The 26805-nt window shown below is 44.8% G+C and overlaps 1 protein-coding gene across 3 annotated transcripts in view; it reads right to left on the bottom strand.

Moving 5' to 3' along the window:
- Nucleotides 1-26805, bottom strand: part of IQCK (IQ motif containing K) — a 124941-nt gene that overhangs the window by 81764 nt on the left and 16372 nt on the right. For 2 of the 3 annotated variants that reach the window (XM_075899410.2, XM_075899412.2), the window contains exons 5-6: nt 7497-7549; nt 7272-7349 (exon numbers count right to left, since the gene is read on the bottom strand). In XM_075899410.2, the coding sequence (XP_075755525.1) occupies nt 7272-7349; nt 7497-7549 (131 nt within the window). The remainder of the gene's footprint in view (nt 1-7271; nt 7350-7496; nt 7550-26805) is intronic. The other variant, XM_075899411.2, reaches the window with a different exon arrangement.

Genomic DNA, 26805 nt, shown 5'->3' with positions numbered 1-26805 from the left:
TATTCCAATGCTTTACTACCCTCCTAGTAAAATAGTATGGCCCCAACCCTGGATTATGGATCATTTGGTGCATCAGGAGCACCACAGCCTGAGTGAAGAGATCCCCTGGTCCAGGCTACTCATTTTGGTCCTGAATCATCACGTGGGCAGTGTGCATCAATTGCACATGAGGTGCAGCACAAGGCCCATAAGCCTGGCACTGCTTTGTAGCAGCTCCGGCTCCATGTTGTTAGTGCTGTGGCATCTGCAAGGGCAGATCACTGAGCATGAGTTTGGTGTCCTGGGAGGGAGTAGGCAGTAGAGAAGTGGCATGTGAGACATAGCCATAGGGAGGAGCCCCTTTAAGTACGAGTCTCAGCTAGCCTCAGCAAGCAGCTACAGGAAGTGACCTGGTGCCCTCTCCGGAACGCTTTCCGGAGCTTAAATGCGATGCAGGCTCCAATCAGTGTGGATGTGCTATTCTGAAATAATTCTGTGCTATTTCAATGGTGCCTTGTAGTGTGGAAGGACTATTTTGAAATAATTTTGGGGGGAGTTATTTCAAAATAACTTATAGAACTAGAACTACCTTACAGAACTAGAAACAGATTCCATAATCAAATCAATATAAATTCCTTCCAGGTTTAATTTGAGTGGAAGTTAAAATGCCCTGCTTTTATATTTATCTGTGCAAAGCCATGCATACCTATGTCATTACATAAAAAAATTGCATCAGGTGTCTTTAACCTATGTCAGTGTTTTCAATCTGAAAACCACAAAATGGTGATTTTCCCCTTGTAACATTCTCTGTCTTTTGATGTAGAACCCTTAGTTTTTAATGGTAAATTTCTGGTTACTGCATGAGACTGGAGTCAGGCGACCTAAGCCCTATTACTGGATCCACAGACTTGTATGACGTTGTGCAAGTTCCCATAATTCTATGCCTTAGTTTGCTAATTCATACAGAAATAAGGCTAACGACATTTACCTACTTCATAGAATTTTCAGCCTTAGAAGAAAGGAGAAACATAGATCAAAGGCACATGAATTTTACCCAAAGCCCACTGAAATAAATGGGAATCTTTCTGTTGATTTCATGTGCTGTGAATCAGGCCCTACATTCTATAAGCCTGAACGATTAGCAGTAATCTTTGATATGACCTATTAGGAAGACAAAGTACACCAATATATTTTCCCATTTTTCTCACAGTATATTTGACAATCTTGACTGTAAATCAAACTTCATTATTCTAAGAGAACTTTCAGTCATAAAAACTTATATCGCAATCATAGTTCAGGCTAAAGTGTGAGTCTGCACAGCTGTGCACAAAGAATTCTTCCCTCACCCACCTCCTCTGTAGAGCCACACAGCAGCACTTTGGGTTGCCAGGTGTCTGGTATTGACCCAGACAGTCCAGTATTTTTGCCTCCTGTCTAGTAAAAAAATTAAGAAAATACCGGACACAAAAAATGTCCAGTATTTTCTGATTTTTTCCCCCGACAGGAGGTGAAAATAACGGACAACTGGCAACCCTACAACACACTCGGCAACTGCCTCTGCCTCCCCCCCCCCCCCCCCCCCGCTTACCTGATTCTGCAGAGAAGCTGCGTTCTGGTTCCATGAAGAAAACAAAATGGCCGCCAGCAAAAAGCCTAAAGAATTGAAGCCTTCCCTGGATCTTAGTGCTCAACTTCTCCCCTCTTGCTATCCCTTTTCTGACTCTGCAAGCACTTAAAGATGTTTTAATGCTGTTTTATTTTTTAATTTTTTTTTTTTTTTGCTTAACTCCCTTTTTTTTTTTTGCTCACCCATTTTTTTCCCCTCCACAGAATTTTTTCCCTGATTTTTTTTTGGGGGGGGGGGGGAGGCAGAGGGGGTGTTCAGTATTTTTGGGTAAACCATCTGGCAACCCTAGCATCACTTGCTCAGCAGGTGGCTGCTCTGGCAGGCAGGGCCCACTGAGTGTATGTCTACACAGCAAAGCTATTTCAAAGTAAGAGCCGTTATTTCAAAATAACTTTACCAGCATCTACACAGCCAAACCGCAGAGGGCTTATTTCTAAATTGGTAAACCTCATTCCATGAGGACTAGCGCCAATTTCGAAACTGCTATTTCGAAATAAGCGCTGTGTAGTCGCTTATTTCGAAATAAGGGGGCTCCAGCCCTTCCCAGGGTGCCCTGATGGCTACTCTGGGCACAACCAAGAAAACTCCTCTCCCTACCCTCCTCTCCGGAGCCCTTAAAGGGGTAGACTCTGGCCACGATGCCTGTGCTAGCTCCAAGCCTGCCAGCCCAGAGCCAGCAGTCACTGCACCTGACCCAGTGGCCCAAGCATGAGCCAGGCACCCAGTGCCAGCCAGCCTTCCACCGCTCCCTAGGACCAGTCTTCCAGCTCCCAGGAGCCTTCCAGGGGCCAGAAAAGGCAGGTGCCTGCCTGGCCTTGTGCAGAGATCAGGGACCTAATTCAGGTTTGGGGGGATGTCTCCAACGTCTATGATCTCCGCACTAAACGGAGGAACACAACCATCTACAGGCGGATAGCTGCCAGCCTGGCCACCAAAGGCCACGTGCGAACCCAGGAGCAGGTTCGCATGAAAATAAAGGAGCTGCAGCACGCATATGCCAGGGCTACAGGGGGCAGCTCCCAACCAGGGGCAGACCCAGACCCCTGCCTTTATTTTGATGCCGTGGACCGTATATTGGGGGGCGGGACGGTCCGTGTCCCCCAGGTGGTCATCGACCCTGGGGCAGAGCTTGCAGCCTCCTGCTGCTCCAGCCCCTGCTGCCTCCCCAGCTACCGCTCCTCCTCCCACTCCTTCTCCCTCTCCCGTTTCTTCCTCCTCACCCTCTCCAAACCCCCAGGGACGCCGAGGTCCCTGAACCTGCAGTGCTGGGAGACAGTTGGGCTGGCGAGACCCCTAACCCTGAGCCCTGAGCTTCTCCGCCCCCTTTCTCCCCTTGCCTCCCTCTGCCAGTTCCCTCCTCCCAGGTTTCCCCCTCCCCTCTTCCACCGTCCCTCCTTCCTTCTCCCACCTTTTTTCCCCAGTCTCAGCTCAGTTTCATTCTTCCCCCAACCCAGTTTTGTTCAATAAAGAGGTTTTGTTGTAATGAACACGTGTCTTTTATTGGACAGCAGAAAGGGGGGTTAGGGATGGGTAAGTGGAAGGACGTGAAGGAGGAAAGAGGACCAGCCCCCAGTGGGGCACACCAGGGAGACTGTTACTGCCTGCAGAACATCCTGCTAGGCTCGCAGCAACATATCCAGGAGAAGCACCAGAGTGCCCAGGGGTGGCTCTGGCTCCATGCTGCAGAGTGCTGTGGTGGCTGAGTGAGGGCAACCAGAGCACGCAGAGAAAAAAATGCTTTGCTGTCCCTCAGCGAAACAGGCAAGCAAGCAGAGAAACCTTAGAATCGGCTTTCTGGGGGGGATCCCTTTAAGCACAGGTCTCAGATAGCCTCAGGCAGCAGCCACACAAGGTAACTCTTACCGGATGCCCTGTCAGAACCGGTTCTGGCCAGCCTTAAATGCAATTCAACATCCTATCAGTGTGGACGTGCTATTTCGAAATAGCAAAATGCTATTTTGAAATGTATTTTGTGTCTAGACGCGTTATTTTGAAATAAGCTATTTTGAAATAACTATTTCAAAATAAGATATTTCGAAATAATGTTGTAATGTAGACATACCCACACACAGTGTAGTGAGGATGCCGCTGGGGAGGGGGACCGGGACTTGCCGCAGCTGCGTGGCAGGTGGGGGAGCAGAGGCCTCCTCTAGTGGCTGGGGCTGCAATGCAGAGGGGCCTGGGCCTGTTCAGGGGGCTGAGGTCGGGAATGGGACCTGCCATATGGTGGGAGAGGGGTGTTTGCTCCGGTGGCAGGGGAAAGGACATGCTGCATGGTGGGGAGGAAAGGGGTTTTTGCTCCAGCTGCCAGGAACATGTGTGCATTACTAAATTGGGTGCCATGGTGGCACACATCCAAACCAGCGCATATGACCTCAATATTGATGCATAAGTCAAAACTCACTCTGCTCATGGCTGGAAAATCTTAGAGGGAACACTGATCACAATATAAATACTTTATATATAAATTAAATGCAAAAATACTATGTCAATTCAATGGAAATAAAATCATGAAATGAAAAAAGCTACGCTTCCTATAGCAACATTAACTCTGCCACAAGCCTATAATCAGAACTGTGCGGCTGGACTCATACAGGCCATCCTCGCTATAAGTCCAAGATATTCTTCCAAAAAACTTGGACTTAAAGCAAAACAATTTAAAGTGGGGACATTTTTTCCCATGGCTGACTTCTACTTGTGCAAATCGGTTTTTTTGTTGTTGTTGGTTTTTTTTTTTTTTGCCTGACTTAAGAGCGAGGAATGGGAAGACTTATAATGCATCAGTTCCTACAAGCATCAATGATTTTAGTGCAGAATGGATGAATACCAGGGCGACTTATAACAGGGACATCCTGTACAGCATATGGTCCATATTGAGTTGTTTGCCCTTTCTTAGTAAAGGTATTGGTTATTCTTTTCCAATGTATTAAAGCATAGGGAAACAAGCTATAAGAAAGACACAAGTTGTGCAAATGAAATGTATACTGAAAGTTGTGGAGCATGACTGATTTAGTGACAGAGCAATGAAATATTGCAGTGTACATAAAACAAAACCTGTGGGAACTAGGCTCATTATAGAAAGAAAGAAATCAACCACCCATGCAAAATTACCCCTATTGGCCAGCTGAGAACTGACAATGAAGTCAACTATAAAGGCAGCTGAGACCAGCAGACTTTGCCTAATTAGAATATTAAAAGGAGGAGGAGAGAAAAAAATTAATCTGTATATACAAACACAGATAGATATGCATGTTCCACATAAAGCAACTAGCACTGCATGAGGAATTGTTTATGTTCCAGTATATCTTATCTTCACTCTTCAATATGATAAAGACTATGATAATTTATTTCCCCCATATCTCTCTATTTTTGTTTCAGTACACACAGATAGGTTTCAGCAATGTCAATGTCCCCCATTGGGGGGACAGACATTCTTCTGAATTTACTATTGAGCAAATAGCACTATATAAAATTTTAACAAAACCAAAACTGTATATTCTTTCAATGTTCTGCATATTACTGTTAATTCACAAAGAAACTGTATAGCTCTTGTAACCCCAGTCAGATACCTGGGCATGAGCTGACCTTGGGCATAGGACACTACTACCCAGGTTTAGTCACAGACAGAGCTACATGCTATTGCCTTTCATTCTCAGGCCATGTTGAAGATAAACTATAATGAAGGTGTAGTATTTCTAAATTAATACTACTTGAGAATCTCATCATATTAGCATTTTTTACAGCACTACATTATAAATCTATCTGACTGATTTTTTCCACACATTTATCTAATTTGCTTTAGAGGGCTGGAAATCCAGACAAACAAATGATGAGCAGTTATAGCCATAATTAGATCCCTACTAAAAATCAAAACTCCAGTGGGATCACTGACACCCCACTCCACTGAATTTTACTTAATTTGGTTTCTTGTGTTTGGATTTCAGGGTAGTTCAGCTGGGAACACTGTTGAAAAAATGCAAACAAAAGGCAACTGCATTGCTGTTATTTCATACTTATGGAACGTACATGGAAAGAGAAGCAATCTGTTACGGGGAAATGTCTAAATTTCTAAAATAATGTTTTTTTCTTGTTATAACTGAGAAAATGTCCCTCATATTAAAGATACACTTGCAGGTTAAGAAAAAAACATTTTTGGTCCAGACATTGTAGCAAACTCTATAGAATTAAAGCTAAGATATAGCCATCAAAACTCACTGGACATACCCTTTTGATTCTTACTCTGAGAACATTTAGACAGACCCATGTAGAAACCCATTATACCAAAAATAAGATTCATAAGCACAGGTGCAGTTTTGTCAGGGAGGAGGACCTTGTCCTCCCTCAAACTGCAAGCCTTGTGCAGGCATATAATATGCCTCCCCACATATGGCCCCATTCAGGACCGGCCCAAACCATTCGTCATTAGTCAGAAAAACAAATGATGAACAGGTATAGCCCTATGTGGCATCATTAAAGGTGCTCAAATGAGAATTCTCTTGAATATCTGCCCCATAGAATTTCCTTACTTTCATTATGAATTATTATTTCTTCCCTATTCTTTTCTCAAGCAATAGCTGCTTTGCTGGACAAATCATGCAACCAAGAAGAAAAGATACCTTCAAATCTATGATACAAGTTTGGAGAAGTATTGGGGAAGGCTGTAGACAGACATAATTAACACTTTCCCCCAGAAACAGAAAGAATCATTTCTCTTAGGGTACGTCTAGACTACATGCCTCTGTTGCCAGAGGCATGTAGATTAGGCTACCAGACATAGGAAAATGAAGCGGCGATTTAAATAATCGCCGCTTCATTTAAATTTACATGGCTGCCGCGCTGAGCCGACAAACAGCTGATCAGCTGTTTGTCGGCTCAGCACGATAGTCTGGACGCGCGGGTGGCGACATCAAAGGTATTTGTCGACCACCCAGGTATGCCTCCTACGCCGCTCCTACGCCTCATCCCAGAGGCATACCTGGGTGGTCGACAAATACCTTTGATGTCGCCACCCGCGCGTCCAGACTATCGCGCTGAGCCGACAAACAGCTGATCAGTTGTTTGTCGGCTCAGCGCGGCAGCCATGTAAATTTAAATGAAGCGGCGATTATTTAAATCGACGCTTCATTTTCCTATGTCTGGTGGCCTAATCTACATGCCTCTGGCGACAGAGGCATGTAGTCTAGACGTACCCTTAGATACAAAATCATGAATAATATACAGATGAAATTTGTCTCTCTGCCAAGTGTTATCACAGGGATTTTTAAACAAGTTGGTCACAGTCTAGACTCGAGGAACACATTTCTAAACTACTGCACCTAAAATATGTTTCTAATCATCCCATTAGCAAGCAGTATTTAAAAGCATGGCTATTTGTTCATTAGTATAAGGATTTTCATAATGCCACCAAGTAATTTGAAATACCCTGCACTTCAGCATAATGAAATGGTTAACACTCCCACAACATTTTCTGTGAAAATGATCCTGGTACATATAACTACCAAATTAACAAACACTACAAAGACCCTTTATTATGCAAGAATAATGAAGAATGCTCCAGAGGGGACATTTTAAGCACATTTAAACTGTTGTTTTGGGGAAGGGAGAAATTTAGGAGGAGATGTGAAAAAAGAAAAAGAGTGCTATTTAAATATTGCAGAATACTTACTGATCCTTTAGCCAGTCCTTCACAAAAGGGATGGAGAAGAATTCTGTGAACGGCTCATCTTTCCTCTTTAAATTCTGGCTGATAATTACACCATATATTTTTTAAATATACAATTAATAGGAAAACATCATACATTCATCTCAATTCTCAATTGTTATTCTATTTGTAAATTAATGCTGCTGAATCATTAGACATGGTTAATATTTAGAAATAAGATTAACTTACTTGTATAACCATTCAGTCAGAAAATCACAGGCGATAAATTTGGTCCTTTTTCTCTAAAGATAGAAAATAGTTTCTAATTATTTATTACCTTTGGATTAGTCACATTTTAACAACTGCTGTAGAACTGCAGCAAAGCTGATCGCTATTGTTAAATAAAATATATAGCACATTACTTTGTTTATTATAATTTTGCAACTGCCAAGCATTTAAGGCAGTAGTCCCCAACCTTTTGGGGTTGCCAGGCGCCTGGGGTCAGGTCTGCTCACGCACTGGGCACCCAAGGGCGGGGCCACTCACATGCATGGGGGCAGGGCCACCCATGCACTGCACATCTGGAGCCGGTGGCACTCCTACGCTGTGCGCCCAGGAGCGGGGCCGTCCATACGCCGTGTGCCTGGGGCCGGCGCCGCTCCTGCGCCACGTGCCCAGAAGCTGGCAGCACCCATGTGCAGCGCACATGGGGCCGGCAGAGGAGGCTGCCCATATGTCACGAACCCGGGATGGGCACATCCCGGCGCTGCTCCTGTGCCGTGCACCCGGGGCTGGCACTGCACCTGTGCCATGCACCATGGAGCGGGGCCACTCATGCGCTGCGCACCAGGGGCCGGTGCCGCCCCTGTGCTGCACATCCAGCTGGGGGGGCCACCCATGCGCCGCGCACCCAGTGGCCGGCGCCGCCCATGCTCCATGCACCCGGGGACGGGGCAAGCCTCGATCACTTGGCGGGCGCACTGAAATGGCCCGGCAGGCACCATGGCAACTGCGGGCACCACATTGGGGACCACTGATTTAAGGTTTAGCCAAAGATTTAAAAATTTCAATTGTGGAGTCACTAAAGCCCAAATATGAGTAAAGAAAATGTGTCCATTTAGACATTTACACTAGGATCTTTAGGTTTGTGGCACTGTATTTATAACAAATTCTTTCCCAATATCATTTTTTCTAAATTGTGGTCTCTTTGACTGAAGGAATTAATGGATTTGATGTAAGAAACTCCTGTGTATTACTGCACATTGTGTTCAAAGGTGTTATCTCATTCTTACAATGTCTCCTTAAGCTACTTATGACATATTTTTCATCATCATAATAGAATTTCACTTTGATATAAACACTTTTTCACTTTTTATTAACATGGCATATAAAAGTGTTAAAGTGACTGCAACACACACAAAGAACAGATTCAGAAATATATGCTTTACCTTTCATTTATAACTGGAGACAAGATACACATATTATGAACTAATAAGGACCTGCTAAATTGACTGCTGATTGCACCCCCATCAACTCCAGTACTCAACTGGGTAGCAAGGAGTAAGGAAGGTCAATAGGAGAATTTCTCCAGACTTTCATGTCAACCTACTGCAGTGGGTACACAGTGGAAATTTGACCTAAGGTACGTTGACTCCAGCTATGTTATTCACGTAGCTAGAATGTGTATATTAGGTCGATTGTCTCCCATACTGTGGATCTTGCCTAAAAGTAATCTAATCTGTAAAGTAATGTTGGCTATTGTGTATAGAAACCTTAATAATCTTTTCCATACAACACCTTACCAGTGTACTACAAAGATACACAAGACTCTAGACTCTTTTTTTAAATGGATCTCTACAATGGAAAAGATAATACAGGTTGAACCTCCTGAATTTGGGACTCTTTGGTCAGGCAGGTCTCAGACAGCTGAGAGAACATGGCCTGGAGAGCCCTGTCTGGGCCAGCAGTGACTGGACCATGACAGTGGCCAGGGGAGCTCCTGCCCCAGCTAAGAAACCGCTGGCATCAGTTGGGCCAGGCGGCCAGAGAACCCTGGCTCCAGCTGGGGAAACCTCAGCTGCAGTAGGGTTTCTGGTGACAGGCAGCCTGGCTGGGGATCCCTCTTCCCCTCCTCCTGTAGCAGCAGGGCTGGCAGTGGCCCCGGCTTGGAACACCAGGATACCTCTGATGGCAGCCCCCTGGCCATGGAACCCATGGCTGAAGAGGGGCAGGCAGAGGTGAGTGGCCCCGGCTGGGGAACCCCAGTGAGTTCCTAGTGGCAGCAGGGCCAGTCCTAGTGGCAGTGCAGTGTGCCTGGGGGATCCTGGCCATGGAACCCCTGGCAGCAGCAGAGCTGGCAGTGGCTGGATGGCCCCACCCCGGGAACCCCGGGGAACACTGTGTGGCAGTGGCCAGGCTGTCCTGGCTGGGAATTCCAGGAGACCTTGGTGCAGTGTGCGGGCACCAGGATGGGGAGCCCGTGGTAGGCCAGCATTAGCAGGGCCAACAGCAAGGCAGGAAGCCCAATGGAGAGGAGCTCAGGTGCAGAGCAGCCAGCAGGAGAGCATTATCCTCTCCTGGTCCAGCAAATTCCTTAGTTCCAGACAGCTCAGGTCCCAAGGGTGCTGGACCAGCGAGTTCCAACCTGTAGCACTGAACCACATCTATACAATGGAAGTAGTATGAAATCACATCAGTGCAATGGAGCTGAGGGAGGCATTATGCTTAAGTCATGCAAGCTTCTTACCCCACTGCACCTGACCGGTTCAGTAGGCAACTCTGAAAGGAAGCAGGGCCTTCAGAAGGAGCATAGTGACTAAGCAACAGCACTATGGCCAGGGACTCTTTGGAACTATATGTTTCATCCTCCAGGTAAAGTATCACTGAAATAGGAGTTGCCAACTTTCACAGATTTATTGAGATTCTCATAAGAGTAGGTGTTTTTTTTAGAAGCCTCAGCTCCTGGATCAACTTGTGAGAATCTCTACTTTCATGTAAATTTCTAGCCCTTATGTTCAGGGAAGGGGAAAAGCTTGAAAATGCCGTGCCTTAAGTGCTTCAAAAAAATCAGAAGGCAAATAAAAAGAACTAAAAAAAACCTGAGTTTAAAAAAATTCAGGTTTTTAGCTAATCTTATGATGGAGGGCGGGTGCTGACTTCTGACTTTTGAATACTTGGGGTTGACATTATTTGAAGTTACCCTTTTAGCTTTTGTAATAATGTTCAAAAAAACCCAAATCAAGTAAAATTATATATATTTAGACACTGAATTTAGTAGTATAAAAATAAATATTAGTATATTCTGAAATCCAGGAAGCGGGGTGACTACATTAAAAATGTTTTCAGGACAGCATAATTTTAGCTTACTTGGAAACATTAAAGATCATACCGAAATTGATACATACATCTAAAGATGACTTTTGTAATTACAAAAATGATACACAATTGAAATTTTTGCTTTGATATGTTTAAGCAGTCAAATATTATGTAATTCACTTGCCACTTTTCTATTCAAGATACTGGCTGATTCTACTGTACTTGCACTGGACACTAATAAACAAGCTGTTCTGTTGTTGCCATACACAGTAGTAAAATGAATGTTTATTTTCTCTTAGGGTACGTCTACACAGCAGCGCTAAAGTCGAATTAAGCTATGCAACTTCAGCTACGTCAATTGCGTAGCTTAAGTCAAAATAGCTTATTTTGGCTTTTGACGCTGTCTACACAGCAGGAAGTTGAAGGAAGAACACTCTTCCTTCAACTTCCCTTGCTCCTCATGAAAAGAGGGTTACCATAAGAGGGAGTAAAAATTCCTCCAGCTCGACATTATTTTAAAATAATGCTGCTGTATAGATGTACCCTTGAATTATATCTTACTATTCAATTCAAATACATTGTATCTTTCTAACACAGTGTTAATGAAAATACTAAAGTATAACTGGGGAAATGAAAGCAGGCATATTATGTAAATGCTCTGAAAATTATTTAAATTAGCTAGCCCTAAATAAACCACATAATGACAACATTTCTTTTCTTTTTACAGCAGATACATTGTTTCTCATGGCATTTACAACATTATTTAGTTTTGAAGTTTCATTCCATACAGTTCACTAGTGCTGCCAGAGCTACTATTAAAATAGCCAGGCAACCCGATATGTAAGGGACATGCTGAAAGACTGAATCACTTCTGAAGCAGAGAGAAAAAAATGGAAGAAATGTTGTTTTTCTTTTGTTTGGGGCCAGCATGGACGTGTTGTGCATACTCAGGCACACACAGAACAGTCAAACTATTGTGTCATTGCTCAGCTAAAAGCACTATCTGTTGGGTGGTCCAATGAGAGTGGTGGAACCTTTATGTGACCTTCACAAAGCACGTGCACATTCCAGTTTATAAATACATTGCACTTTACTAAAATTCAAGAATAAAGTCCTAAGCAAGGTACAATCTCCCAAAATTAATGCACAGGATCAAGAGCAACATTTGGAGATAAAGATCAGGTTATACACAGCTAAGGACACAGAACCAGAAGCAAAGGATGATTAGGAAGGAGGGAGGACCAAATCATGATCTAGTCGAAGTTAACTGCAAGACTCCCATATTCATAAATGTACATCAATTTAGCCATAAGATCAACACTATCAGGAATAAGAAGCTAGTTGTAGGAGCAACAAGAACGATTAAAGAACTAAGATTATAAGCAGCAGCCAGCATTCAGGGACTAGTGTAATTCCATAGCTGGAACTGAGAACATAGGGCAGAATTAATGATTCGGGGCCAAATGCAGCCAGCATTCAGGACCAACTGTCAGGATCCCATGCCAAATTTTGGGAACAGCAGATAGCTGGACTGGACACAGGAAAAAGGACTAACGCACTTGCAGTTCCTTATGCATTTGCAGCTATTTCTGAAGAGAGACCTACTGTGAAGAGACCTACTGTGAGCTCTCCTTGTCCTCTACCCTCAAAAGAGCAAATTGCTGCAGACAGCTAATGTCATGACTTCCTCCTTTAATCAGTAATGTTATTATCAGTATTACCATGCTAGTCATGGACCAACTCCCTATTGTGCTAGACACAGTACAGATACAGAACAAGAAGACAGTCCCTGGCCCAAAGAGATTACAGTCTAAGTTGTTCTTTGCTTGTGAACCAGAAAATTGACAGACATTTCTTGGCAGCACAAGAAGAATTTTAAAGGGCCAGGACTGTAAATCTTTTAGGACAGAGGGAGTTGTGTTTCCAACCCCTTAAACTCACCTTAACTTCATAGGGGCAGTAGTTTATTATTGATCAAATGTAGGACAGCTTTTGAATTTCATCCCAGGACTAATAGGAACTTTGCCAATGAAGGCTGCCTGTTGAATTAGTTCTCCTCTTAGCTGGGTTGGCATCCTTGGGTGCTTTTGGATTCAGAGGGAGCAGAAGTTGACAAGAACATTATTTTTAATTTTTGCTTAGCAAAAAGGTTGAGATGCAGGCCTTCTCAAAATTATTCAAGGCTTTGTCACCACCACACAGAATTTTGTAGAGTGCTCTGCAAGGGGCTAGCTTTGAAAACTTGTGCCAAACATGGCTGTTCACTTTCACTACACAATGCTGCACAGTGTATGTTTTGAAGTAAAATTCAAAGCATGGGTCTTGACTGGATCCTCATTTTCCTAGAGATTGTCTCTCAGTGCTCCATCCTAACAGCTGAGATAAGCAAGGGGCTCTTTCTAAAAGTTCACAAAACTGAACGTTCAAGGTCTGCAGACTCAGTGGCCTCAGCTGGCTACCTAGATTCTGGAATTTATCAGCCTGAATTTTACTGACCTTCAAAACTCACTTCATTTTTGTCAAAGGGGTGCTGGAGATTGGCTTTATGTTTTCTTTTCTGGATGAGGCATTTTGTGTTGCCCAGTTAGCACCATGTTAGTATATTGATTCAATGTATGTGATCTTACAATTTATACAGCTGAATTGATAGGTGGTAATAGGTACATGTTATCAATTAGAAAAATAAAATTAATACAAATATCTTTAAACAGAGGTGATTTTGTATTTGTAATTATACTGTATTTTTCACCTAAATAATTGATCCTAGGGGCCCAAAGCCATAAGTACAAACCAGAATACCTGTAGTCTGCAGCATAAAAGAATGTTCACGGATGATGGGTCATATTTTCTTTTGAAACACAAACCTAAAGCATAAATAGCGACTGACTTGCTCCTGCATTAGGCATGGTGAAAATCTGCAGTACGCTCAGGGAGCTCCAGGAGATTCTTAGGGACAGAGGCACTCAGTGCTCTGTCAACACAGAAAACTGTTTCCTTGAGGTAAAGCACATTCTTCAACAAAGGAGCGTTTAGCAGCCAAGCTGACAGAGCCCCTCCACTATGGCTTAGCAGCAGTTCCCAAACTTTTCCAGATGGGGACCCATTTTGACAATTCAGGAAGACTTGGTGACCCAAGGCAATTCAAAAATGGTGGGAGGAGGAAGGGTAGAGCCACCTGGGAAGACACTTGATGACCCTTTTGAAATGTAATGGTGACCCATATTTGGGTCTTGGCCCATAGGTTGGGCAACCCTGGTTTAGGGGAATCACTTCACACTGATCACAGACCTTGTCCTGATGAAATTCCCATATGCCTGGTGCATGATGTGGTATCTATCCTAGCTACCTTAAGTCTTTTAAGATGCAACAGAACAGCAGTAGTGCCACATAATACCATTTCTGTCCTGCAAAGAGATGTCTGTGTGCTACGGGAGGGCTCCCCTTCCATAGGAAGGTATGATGTGGCCCATGCCACGTCTTTACCGGATGCAAGAATCACAGCATAAAAAGCAGATATGCTGACACACTGATATGGCCCTCAGACAGAAGAAAATTTTAACAGTGTTTTAGAAAACAGGTGTGAGGAAAGACATAAGGATAAAATATTATCAGCAAAATTCTTAGGATTCATGTACAGCTAACTTACATTCCAGTATCTGGATGTGCAGAAACAAAAGAAGTCTCCCGGAGGAGTTTGACTGGACTTGTCATGACAACACCAGATGCTGTTCCTAGAACATCTAACAATCTGTAGTTCTGAGCTCTGAAAGGCAGCTCCCTCACAAGAGAGCTTTCTGTTAGCTTAGCAAAAATTAACATCTTAACTAGAAAGCCAAGATCTGACCTTGATTTCACCTAAGACCAACTGGCAGACTTTGGCTCAATCTCTTTATACTATGTTTTTTCTAAGTCATAGTATTAAACCAGACATTTTTTAAAGAACCCATCACAGCAAATTGTTTTAGAAAGTAAAATCTGTATTTGTTTGACAGGAATGTAAAAATTATCCAGCATTCAGTCTAAGGAACTTACCTTTTCTTCTGCAATGAATTATACAAGAGTAACTAACCAAAACAGTGGTTCAGTCATCACTGAAAACAATCAGCAAAATTCACCATTGGAGTATCTCTAACTAAAGATGGTGGAGCTACACCAAGGATAAATTTGGCCCATTATGAAATTTTTAAACACTGTGCAACTGTCATCACTGCAAATCAGTGAAATTTGTGGTTGTACTGTGGCCTACCTTTAGAAGGAAAAAAGTGACACAAATTGACCTGCTCTTGGCACATTCCTTCTACTCTGCACTGATCAGGACAAACACAGGAAAGGTCTGCACAATGTGTATTGTTAACCTGCTGATGTGTTTACAAACTATACACAGGAATCATTTTCCGTTCTTTATCTTATACATTATGTGTTAAGTACAATACAGTGCAAAAATACTGTTAACATCTAGCTGAATTCATCATGAGCAAGGAAGTTTATTGGTAACATTTCCATTCACTTTCCAATATTTACTATACTTTTTAATGTAATATTTTGTCAGAGTCCCACCTGCAAACTCACTTTTCTGAGGTTATTTGAGTCCATCCTGAAAGGAATGTCAGATAACGCTCACAAAAATGTTTAGACTTTGTTCAATTTTTATTCTGGAAAAGGAATACCTTACTCAATTCTCAAGTGAGAAGAGGTGAAAAAGAAGGCAGAGTGGATAAAGCCTTGAGAAAATGGACCATAGGGAAAAATCCTGCTTCAGCAGGGGGAGACACTAGGAGATATAATGGTCTCTTTCATCTCTAATGTAAAAATGTAATTTTTTCAGTCTACTTTTATATTCATGTCAGCCTGAAACATGAGAATGCACCCAGCAATTGATTATTCTTATTACTAATATTGCTACATTTCATATTATGTATGTGGACATTATCATGCAACAGCGTATATTAAAATTTTAAACTTCAAACGCCTCTTGTTTCCACTTCTCTCTCTGCACCAGATCTCACTAATTCCTTTTCAAAGGAAATTGACAAAATACAACTTGATCTTCCCTTTCCCGCCTCCTCCCTTGTCATAGATGCAGAAGTTTCTCATGAACTTTTCTCCTCTAATGCCCCCACTTGCCCCAATGATTCCCTTCCATCCCATCACCTGACCTATTTCACATCCATTCTCATCCTTCTCCTTCACCTTTCCCTCTCCTCTGGCTTTTCCCCCTTACAAAACAAGTATGCCACCCATCTCAAATAAAATATACTTGACTTCACTTGTCCCTCCAACTACTGCCCCATCTACCTTCTGCCTCTAAGCTCTTAGAAAGTATTGTTTATAATCTCTGTCTGGAGTTCTCCTCCTTTACCCCAGACACTCTCCAGTGCTGCACTCCTAGTCAGACTGCTCTTGATAAACTCTCTAACCTTGTCTTAACCAAAGCAGAGAACGAACACTCCATCCTCATCCACTTTGACAACAGATTGCGCTACACAGCTTAGTGTATAAGTAAGGGTATGTCTACACTACCACCCTAGTTCGAACTAGGGTGGTTAATGTAGGCAACCGAAGTTGCAAATGGAGCCCGGGATTTAAATATCCCGGGCTTCATTTGCATCTTGCCGGACGCCGCCATTTTTAAATCCCCGGTAGTTCGGACTCCGTGCCCGCGGCTACACGCGGCACGGAGTAGGTAGTTCGAATTAGGCTTTCTAATTCGAACTACCGTTACACCTCGTAGCCGCGGGCACGGAGTCTGAACTACCGGGGATTTAAAAATGGCGGCACCCGGCAAGATGCAAATGAAGCCCGGGATATTTAAATGCCGGGCTTCATTTGCAACTTCGGTTGCTTACATTAACCCCCTAGTTCGAACTAGGTTGGTAGTGTAGACATACCCTAAGAGACAAACGCTCTCAAATATATGTAGATAATTAGGTGGCATATGTGACAGCACGTCAGGGAGCCCCCCAACCCTCCACCCCTGTCCGCAGCAAGATGTGACTCCACCAGCCAGTAGAATAGAGAGGGTTTATTGCTGTTCTGAGATACAACACAGCATAGGACTGATGCAGGCATAAGAGGATAGGCCAACGGCCCTAGTTCCCTTGGGGGAAAGGGTTACAGGCTCCTGAACCCCCCTACACTGGTTAGTCTGCTTCCTTCATGCTTCCCCACGCTCTCACTGCCTCCTCCCCAAGCCACACACTTCTTTTGTTCAAACCCCTTCCCTGGTCAGGTGAGAACCGGTTGGGCCATGACACGAGGGCCCCCAGGGGCGACCCTATGCTGGGCAGTGCTTACAGAGAGAGGCCAGTAGAGGTCGTCCACAGCCAACAGCCCAAGCATAGCAACCAGTGAATTCCCAGCCAGAGTGGGCCTAGAGCCACTAGAGCAGACAGTCCCCCAGTGACGTCACAGCATATAACACGTTTTGGGGCATGGCTTGGTTTAACTAGGACAAACAGGTTAAACTGAAGGGCTGCAACACAAAAAGGGTCCAGTGGGACACACTGCATTATATAATGTGGTTAAAGGCAATGACACCATGGGGGCCTGATTTCCATACTCATTGACCTCTATGTTTCACAGCAGGTCCAGCAGCCACCCAAAGCTTGTAATGAACTTTGCTGGGCATTTAGTGAAAATAGGTATTTTTGGAACATCCGCAAAGTTAGGCATATTTACAAAATGTGCTTTGGGGCCCATGCAGCCTACAACTGAGAAGGCCACCGTATGGACACAGAATGGCGGGGAGTCAGGTGCCACCTGCAGACCCTCGAGTGCAAGTTTTGAGAACCAAGGAGCAATAACAAATGGGGGGAGGCGTAGCTGAAAATGGAGGCTGGAAATGGGGGCAATAACAAATGGGGGCTTATCTCTCCCTAAGCTTTAAGTGCTAAGGGCTCTCCTTTAGGATTTCCCTAACAAGACAGCAGGGGCATATATATGGGATATTTACACTTCAGGATCTAGAGGTGAAAGAAGTCGTAATGTTCAAAAATCAAAGTCTGCAGTGGGAAGGAGTCATATTATAGAGAAAAATATTACTTCTGAAATTGAAGAAGAATAGGGTAGCAGGACATTAGGAAAAACTTCCTAACTCTCAGGGTGGTTAAACACTGGAATAAATTGCCTAGGGAGCTTGTGGAATCTCCGTCTCTGGAGATATTTAAGAACAGGTTAGACAGACATCTGTCAGGGATGATATAGATGGTGCTTGGTCCTGCTGTGAGGACAGGGGACTGGACTCGATAACCTCTCAAGATCCCTTCCAGTTCTAGTATTCTATGATTCTATCATATTCAAGCATCTACATACATTAGATTTGCAGATTTCATGTAGGCTTGGTTCCTACAAAGACTGGGCAGTATTGCTTAATTCTCCATACCCACAGAGTAGCTTAGTTAATGATGGACTAAAAATGGCCTAGTGTTCTGTTCACTGTTCCTCCACTGACGAGACTTTCCATTTTTGTTTCCATTCTAGAAACTTGCAGATGGGCCATGCAGACCATATGGATCTGTAGCACAGTATAGTTTACTGGGAACATAGATGGGTTTCCAGTTGCCTGGAGGTTTACAGTCTGTGGTGGTGAAGCAAGTGTGAACTGGCATAGCAGGAGGGACATGTTATAGAACCAGTTGATGCCTCTTCTTTACACCATGATGGCCTGGGAGCAGATATCAGATAGGACTGTGCTTCATCTTGGGAGTTGGGGTAGATACAGGAACTTGTTTCTGGGGGTAAAAATTATTTACAGGCAGTCCCCGGGTTACGTAAAAGATAGAGACTATAGGTTTGTTCTTAAGTTGAATTTGTATGTAAGTCGGAACTGGCTCCAGATTCAGCCACTGCTGAAACTGATCAGGGGCTGACTACAGGAAGCCCTAGGCAGAGTTGCTCTGCCCCCGGCTTCCTGGAATCAGCCGCTGATCAGTTTCAACAGCGGCTGAATCTGGACTCCTGGGACAGAACAGCTGGGGCACTGCCGGGTAGGTCCCCACAGGACCAACCCGGCAGCACCCCAGCTGCTCTACCCCAGGCGTCCCGCAACAAAAGCCTGGTCTGCTGAGGGGGGAGGGGCGCACTAGCTGCGCCCTCCCCCCCCCCCCCAGCAGATCAGGGAGACCCGGGGCAGCTTTTCTCGCCCCGGAGGTTGAGGTGGCGGGACCGCTGCACTCTGGGTGGTCCCGCCGCCCGCGAGCTCCGGGGCGAGAAAAGCCCCGTTCGTAAGTGTGGATCCGACATAAGTCGGATCCGCGTAAGTCGGGGACTGCCTGTACTTAGACATGTCTCAAAGCAAGGTGTGGCAGATAGCTGTGAAGCTGCCATGGGTCAAGAAGGGTATGTCTACACTACCCCGCTAGTTCGAACTAGCGGGGTAATGTAGGCATACCGCACTTGCAAATGAAGCCCGGGATTTGAATTTCCCGGGCTTCATTTGCATAAGTGAGGAGCTGCCATTTTTAAAACCCCGCTGGTTCGAACCCCGTGCAGCGCGGCTACACGGGGCTCGAACTAGGTAGTTTGGACTAGGATTCCTATTCCGAACTACCGGTACACCTCATTCCACGAGGTGTACCGGTAGTTTGGAATAGGAATCCTAGTCTGAACTACCTAGTTCGAGCCCCGTGTAGCCGCGCTGCACGGGGTTCGAACCAGCGGGGTTTTAAAAATGGCGGCTCCCCGCTTATGCAAATGAAGCCCGGGAAATTCAAATCCGGGGCTTCATTTGCAAGTGTGGTATGCCTACATTACCCCGCTAGTTCGAACTAGCGGGGTAGTGTAGACATACCCGAAGGGAAGGAGATATGAATTTGGCCACCAGCCTGTTAAGACCAGTTATTCAGGCAGAATGGGGTCCACCTAATTTGGGAGCTGATATATTTTTAGCTGATGTCAAAGAGAGCATCATGTGTTTGGAAACCCAGGTAAGTACAGGGGGAGGGGAAGGAAGAGGAGACAAGCTACCATAAGCAAGAATGTTAATTTACATATGCACATTGTTGTAGCTTCATATTTCTTCAAGCACATTTGTGACATGCTGAAAATTTATACTTAACTGTTACATCAAGAATACTTTAATTCAACTTGTTCATGTTATATTTAAATACCAACACCACACATATAAAAATCCACAAAAGGATCTGTGTAATGAAGGTGAAGCAGAAGTAAAGGCACTAAATTTCTTTCAAGAAATGATCTCATGACTCTATAAATATTGTAAATGGGTTTTAGTCATCATTTACAATATTTTATGCATGTTAGGCAGTAGATTTTGCTTGTAATTAATAAAAGGTATGTCTACACTACAGCGTTATTTCGAAATATCTTATTTCAAAATAGTTAATTCGAAATAAGTTATTTCGAAATAATGCATCTACACACAAAATGCATTTTGAAATAGCGTTTTGCTATTTCAAAACAGCGCATCCATACTAAGTGGACACTCAATCGCATTTAAGGACGGCCGGAACCAGGTCTGGCAGGGCATCAGGTCAGGAGTTACTTTGTGTGACTGCTGCCTGAGGCTATCTGAGACCTGTGCTTAAAGGGACCCCCCTGGACAGCCGGTTCTCAGCTTTCCCTGCTTGCTTGCCTACCTCCATGAGGGACAGCAAAGCATTTTGTCTCTGCGTGGTCTGCTCACTCGGGACACCACAGCACTCTGCAACATGGAGCCAGAGCTGCCCCTGGGCACTCTGGTGCTTCTCGTGGATGCGGTGCTACGAGCCTGGGTGCACTTTTTGCAGGCTGCCATCCTGGAGGTCTATTGGGGGATTGTCAGTATCCAGGAGGCCCTGCGGGAGAGCTTCCACCCTGAGGAGCATTAAGTGCCTCCCTGGTGTGCCCCACTGGGGGCTTGTGCCTCATTCCTCCCTCACATCCTTCCACTTACCCCTCCCTAACGTCAAATAAAATACATGTGTTTTCATGAACACAAACTGTCTTTATTTAACAAAACTGAGGGGGGGAGGGTGTGAAACTCTGGTGAGACTGAGGAAAGGAGGCAAGTGAGGGGAAAAGAGATGGTGGGAGAGGGGAGGGGGAAACCTGGGAGGAGAGAGCTGGAAGGGGGAAGCAAGAGGAAGAAGGGGGAGGGGAAGTTCAGGGCTCAGGGTTGGGGGTCTTGCCGGACCAACTTGATTGTCGTGCAAACCTGCTCCTGGGTTCGCATGTGGCCTTTGGTGGCCAGGCTGGCAGCTATCTTGCCATAGACGGCCGTGTTTCTCCATCTAGTGCGGCGATCATGGATGTTGGGGGCATCCCCCCCAAACCTGAATAAGGTCCATTATCTCCACCCTGGACCAGGATGGTGCCCTCCTTCTCCGGGCCTTGGCAGGCTCCTGGGAGCTGACAGACTGCTCCTGGGGAGTGCTGGAGGGCTGGCTGGCTCATGTTTTGGGGCTACTGGGCCACGGGCAGTGACTGCTGGCTCTGAGCTAGCAGGCTTGGAGCTGGCACAGGCACTGTAGCCAGAGTCTACCCCATTAAGGGCTCCGGGGAGGAGGGAGGGAGAGAAGTGTTCTTGGTTGAGGCTGGAGTGGCCACCAGGGCACCCTGGGAAGGCTGGAGGCCCCCTATTTCGATATAAGTGTCTACACAGCACTTATTTTGAAATAGCTATTTCGAATTTGGCATTATTCCTTGTGGAATGAGGTTTACCAAATTCAAAATAAGCGTTCCACTATTTCGAATTAATTTCGAAATAGCAGTTTGGCTGTGTAGATGCTAGTAAAGTTATTTCAAAATAACGGCTGTTATTTCAAAATAACTTTGCTGTGTAGACATACCCAAAGAATAATGCTTTGGTTATATGAATGCTAGCTGAAGTAGGCAAGGTTCAGTTAGAATTTGTGAATTTAAGTTAGATATGGAAATAAACTGTCCAAGTATTAAGCACTTAGTCAGCAATGGAAAGTAATACTAGTATTCAGGCATGTGGTTACCAAGAGCTATTGTTTTGCTAACTTTATTCCAAAAGAACAAAAAATAACGTTCCAAGGGACAACTGTTATATGACACACCCATGCTTTCCTGCATTTCCCTCCCCACCAATATGACATTACTCCCTTTTACAACCAAAATGACCTAGTTTATTGTCTGATAGAGTGCTTTCTTTCTCAAAAATTAGCAAAGCAAGAAAATCCTCTCTTAATATAGCAAGTAAAAAGCATGGCTTACAGTTTTTATTTGTGCTACTTTCTTGTAAATGTCCATATAACACATAAACTAACTTTTTAAATACCTGGATGCTTTATTTTGCTTGTTATTAAAAAGCACATATTTAATCACTGGGATGAATTTATTGTTTACTCAAAAGGGTTCATTATTACATCCCTCATAACAACTATATCTTTGTTACACTGAGGGGTTCTCTAAGGCTGTGTCCAAACTACATCCCTTTTCTCGAAAAAGGGATGTAAATTAGCCACTTCGAAATTGCAAATGGAGCCAGGATTTAAATTTCCCATGCCTCATTTGCATAATGGCGGCCGTGGTTTTTTTCGAAACAGCACTTTTCAAAATAAAAACAGCTGTTTAGATGGGGATCGATCGAAAATAAAACCCTTTTTCAAAAGATCCTGTACGCCTCAAAAAATAAGGAGTACAGGATCTTTCGAAAAATTAGGAGTACAGGATCTTTTGAAAAAGGGTTTTATTTTTGATCAATCTCCGTGTAAACAGCCATTTTTCTTTCGAAAAGCCCCATTTAAAAAAAAAGTGTCTGCCATTATGCAAATGAAGCATGGGAAATTTAAATCCCGGCTTCATTTGCAATTTCAAAGAGTCTAATTTACATCCATCCCTTTTTCGAGAAAAGGGATGTAGTTTAGACACAGCCTTAGTGCTTATCTTAGGGTACATCTAGACTACATGCCTCTGTCGCCAGAGGCATGTAGATTAGGCTACCAGACATAGGAAAATGAAGCGTCGATTTAAATAATCGCCGCTTCATTTAAATTTACATGGCTGCCGCGCTGAGCCGACAAACAGCTGATCAGCTGTTTGTCGGCTCAGCGCGATAGTCTGGACGCGTGGGTGTCGATATCAAAGGTATTTGTCGACCACCCAGGTAAGCCTCCTGGGATGTCGTTTACCTGGGTGGTCGACAAATACCTTTGATGTCGCCACCCGCGTGTCCAGACTATCGCGCTGAGCCGACAAACAGCTGATCAGCTGTTTGTCGGCTCAGTGCGGCAGCCATGTAAATTTAAATGAAGCGGCGATTATTTAACTCGCCACTTCATTTTCCTATGTCTGGTAGCCTAATCTACATGCCTCTGGCGACAGAGGCATGTAGTCTAGACGTACCCTTAATTTATAAAGGACTTTTGTCTGCTGTTACTGTTATATTAACAATGTCTTTAAAACCTGGTTAGCCATATTTTAATAGAGTAACAAATTGTTAAGAAACAACATCAGTGGATTTAAAAACTGCCAGTATTCCTATGCTTTATGTTAAAAATCTACTGCCCTCATACTAAAATACCTTATAATTAGAGCAGGGGGTCTCAAACTTCATTGCACCAAGACCCTCTTCTGAATTCAGAAGGGGAAACTCAAGCCTGAAACACCTGCGCCCCTGCCCAATAACTGAAGCATTCAAGGGAAAAGCTGAAGTCCAAAGCCCAGTCCCAGGTGAAGGGGCTTGTTTCCTGAGTCCCAACATGCCAGACTGAAACCTTCAGACTAAGCCAGTCCTGGGCACCCCAATACTATGGACTGTGGCCCACCGTTTGAGAACTGCTGCATTAGTGGAAATATGGATTGGGGGACCATTCAACACTGAATCTTTCCAACATGTCTCTACAAAAAATCAAACAATAAAACCCCCACAAAAAACTCCACACGCAACATCAAACCAAACCAAGGTCCTCACAATCCTAAACCTACACTATGCTACTGTGAAAATTAACTGCTGAATGGTCCTACAATATTTAATTATTTCATATTATGAGGTAGTCTGCTCTCAATTTCCTTTCTTTAAAAACCTCAATAATATAATGTGATGAACACTGTATACATCAAGAGATTTCTAAGCTAGACACTACAAATATTGTGGTATGAATGAATAGTACTCACAAAGAATTTTCATATGCAGTAAAACAACTTTCCATGTCCTCCACAGTGTCCATTGCAAATGACATAAAACTCACTTATAAAATCTAATGATTTTGCAACTACAGTATAAAACTTCGTGAAGTCTTAGTGAAAACTGAAGCAATCTTAGTTACACAGAAAAACAAATTCTGAACACAAAAGACAAATTTTGGAGGACCAGCCAAGTGAGGTAAGTGTAAAGTATTTTTGGCTATATCAAATGTATGCATATGTTAATGGCTAATTCTACATATGTAATTGCATGCCAAACATTTTGAAAGCTGTGTCTGATGTCAAAATAGTCTAAACTGCTTGCTTTGCTTACTAGGTTCTGAATATTTAACACATCCCTGGTTTGTTTCCAGATTATTAATTTAAAACAGTGTTTCTCAACCTTTTAATACTAGTGACCCCCTTTGGGCTTAAAATATCTATGACTTCTTCCTAGAAAAATAAACTATTCCAGAAGAAATAATTTGAAATAGTTTATTTCAAAGTAGCACGTCTACATGCCATATTCTCATCAAAATAGTGCTGAACTATTTTGAAATAGAGCATCCACACTGATCGGACGCTAACTCGCATTTAAGGCCACTCGGAACCACTTCAGGCAGGGCATCAGGACAGCAGTTACTTCATGGAGCTTCTCCGTGAGACTATCTGAGGCTCTTGCTTAAAGAGCCTCCCCTGTACAGCCGTGTCTCAGGCTTTTTTCCTTTGCCCACCTCATTGAGGAACAGCAAAGCCTTTTCTTTTGCCTGCTGTGGTTGCCCTTGCAGACACCTCAGCCATCCAGCTATAGAGCCAGAGCTGTCTCTGGGTAGTTGGTGGTTATTGCAGCTCCCAGTCCCCGCAGAAACCCAAGCCCCTGGTCCTCGCCTCTCTGTGAGCACAGCTCATGCTACTGGATCCTGCCCACCCTCCCCCGCACACAGTGCACCACTGCTTCTGGCATCTGGACACCAGTGCTGACTGGTGGGACTGGCTCATCACGGAGCAGTGGGATGATCAGCATTGGCTCCAGAATTTCCAGATGAGGAAGGACACCTTTCTGGAGCTCTGTGAGTGGCTCACCCCTGCTCTCAGGTGACGGGACACTCATATGAGACCTGCCATCCCCCTCCAGAAGCAGGCTGACATTGCCATTTGGAAGCTCACTACACCGGACAACTATCGATTCGTCAGGAACCAGTTCAGCGTGGGGTGATCGACCATCAGGGCCCTGCTCATGCAGGGATGGCACTCTTGGGCTATTGTCCCAGGAGGGGAGTGGACTGCTGGAATGGGGTTCCCTACGGAATGGGGGGGATGCATGCCCCCTCCCTGGGAGGTTTTTCAGTCCTGTCTTCACAAAGTCCTATTGGGGGATAGAGTAAGTGGGGGGTTGCTCCTGCTTTGGGGGGGGGAGAAAGGTTGGGCTCGGGGACCTCCTGAGGGCTCTAGCCACCCTGTGAGTCTCTGTTTCTGTTTGTCTCCTTCTACAGATGGTGCGGGCCATCAACACCATCTTGCTGTGCAGGGTCATCAATCTTGGTGACGTGGATACCATTGTCGCCAGCTTTGCCGATATGGGCTTCCCCAACTGCAGGGGGCTACTGACAACACTCACATCCTTATCTGAGCCCCCAACCATCAGGCTTCTGTCTATATCAACCAGAAAGGATACTTCTCGATGGTCCTGCCGGCCATCACGTTCCACCGGGGTTGGTTTACAGACATCTGCCTGAGTCTGCAGGCATGCCCATATGCGGTATGGCTGGGGTATGTGTGTGCATGTATCTCCATGTCCCCAACCTCCTTCTAGCAGTGGCTAGTGGAGGGAGGGTATCTCAGCCCAGTGTCAGGAGTATGGCAGGCCTCTCCAGACACCCGGTGGCCAATAGCACAAGGGTCCTCTGGTGCCACCTGCTGGGGCTGTGCCCTGGACTGTCGCTCCACATGTTCCCACGTGCACAGGCTGCTGCGTGGTCCCCAGGCCGCAAAGGCCAAGCAAGGAGTGGGCTCCAGCCCCTCGCCTCCCGCCCCTTCCATCTTATGTGTGTAGGAAACTTGATGGCACTCACCTGATGTGTATTCCCTGGCCTCGGACATATCCAGAACATGAGGTACCAGTTCCAGAGTCACGAGGGTGACAGTGCTGGCCTCATCCAACACCTGCTCCTCCTCCTCCTCCTCCGCGTCTCTGTCCCCCCAGGAGGTAGCCCTGAGTCTACCACAGGGAGAGAGGGGGTGGAGGAGGAGGAGGGAGGAATTGCCCCACCCTCCAGGATGCGGTCCAGGTTCTCGTAGTAGGGACTAGTGTGAGATTCTGCCTCGGAGTGGGAGCTGTGCTCTTGGGCCCTTTACTTTCATCCGCACCTGCTCCTGTGTGAGGATGTATCACCTCTTGGCTAGGCTCTCAGCCATCCGGCCATAGACATCCACGTTTCTGAAGGTCTGTCTCCTGACCCAGACATCAATAAGGTCCAGGATCTCTGCACCAGACCAGGAAGGCACACACCTCTTTTGGCCCTGGGAGCAGTGGAGAGTTGGGTGGGAGCAGCAGACTGACTCATTTTGCTAAAATCCAAGGCAGTGGCAGCTGCTGGGTGGCTTAGAGCTGTCAGGGCCTCTTGTGTGCCACAAGCCCTTTTCCCTGAGGCTGCAGCTTTAAGGTCTCCAGGGAAAGGGGGGGCTATAGAGTTTGGCTGAGTGTAGACAGAGCAGCCAGCAGGGCACCATGGGAAGGGCTGGAGGCCCCTTATTTTGAAATAACTGCAGCTGCCCTGTCTACACAGTCTCTATTTCAAAATAGCTATTTATGAAAAGGCATTATTCCCCACAGAATGAGGTTTACCAATGCTGAAATAAGCTACCTGTTATTTTGAAATAATTTCAAAATAATGCAATTGCTGTGTAGTCGCTCACATAGTTATTTTGGAATAATGGCCATTATTCTAAAATAACGTTGCTGTGTAGACATACCCATGTACATTAGCTTTGCAGGCCTTCTGTGGCAAAGCACTGCAGGCAGTTGCCCTGTTTCCTACCTCTAACACTGGCTCTGTTTGTGAGTCCCCTCCCCCTACACCCATCCCATATCCCCAGGCTGAGAAACACTGATGTCACACATATGGTATGCATCTTTCAACAGAAGAATGATTTT

Source organism: Pelodiscus sinensis, chromosome 15 (genome assembly GCF_052426305.1).
Source record: "Pelodiscus sinensis isolate ZL-2025 chromosome 15, ASM5242630v1, whole genome shotgun sequence".
NCBI lineage: Eukaryota > Metazoa > Chordata > Testudines > Trionychidae > Pelodiscus > Pelodiscus sinensis.
Note: the sequence above shows the minus strand (reverse complement) of the source record. Positions and strands in the feature narration are given on the sequence as shown.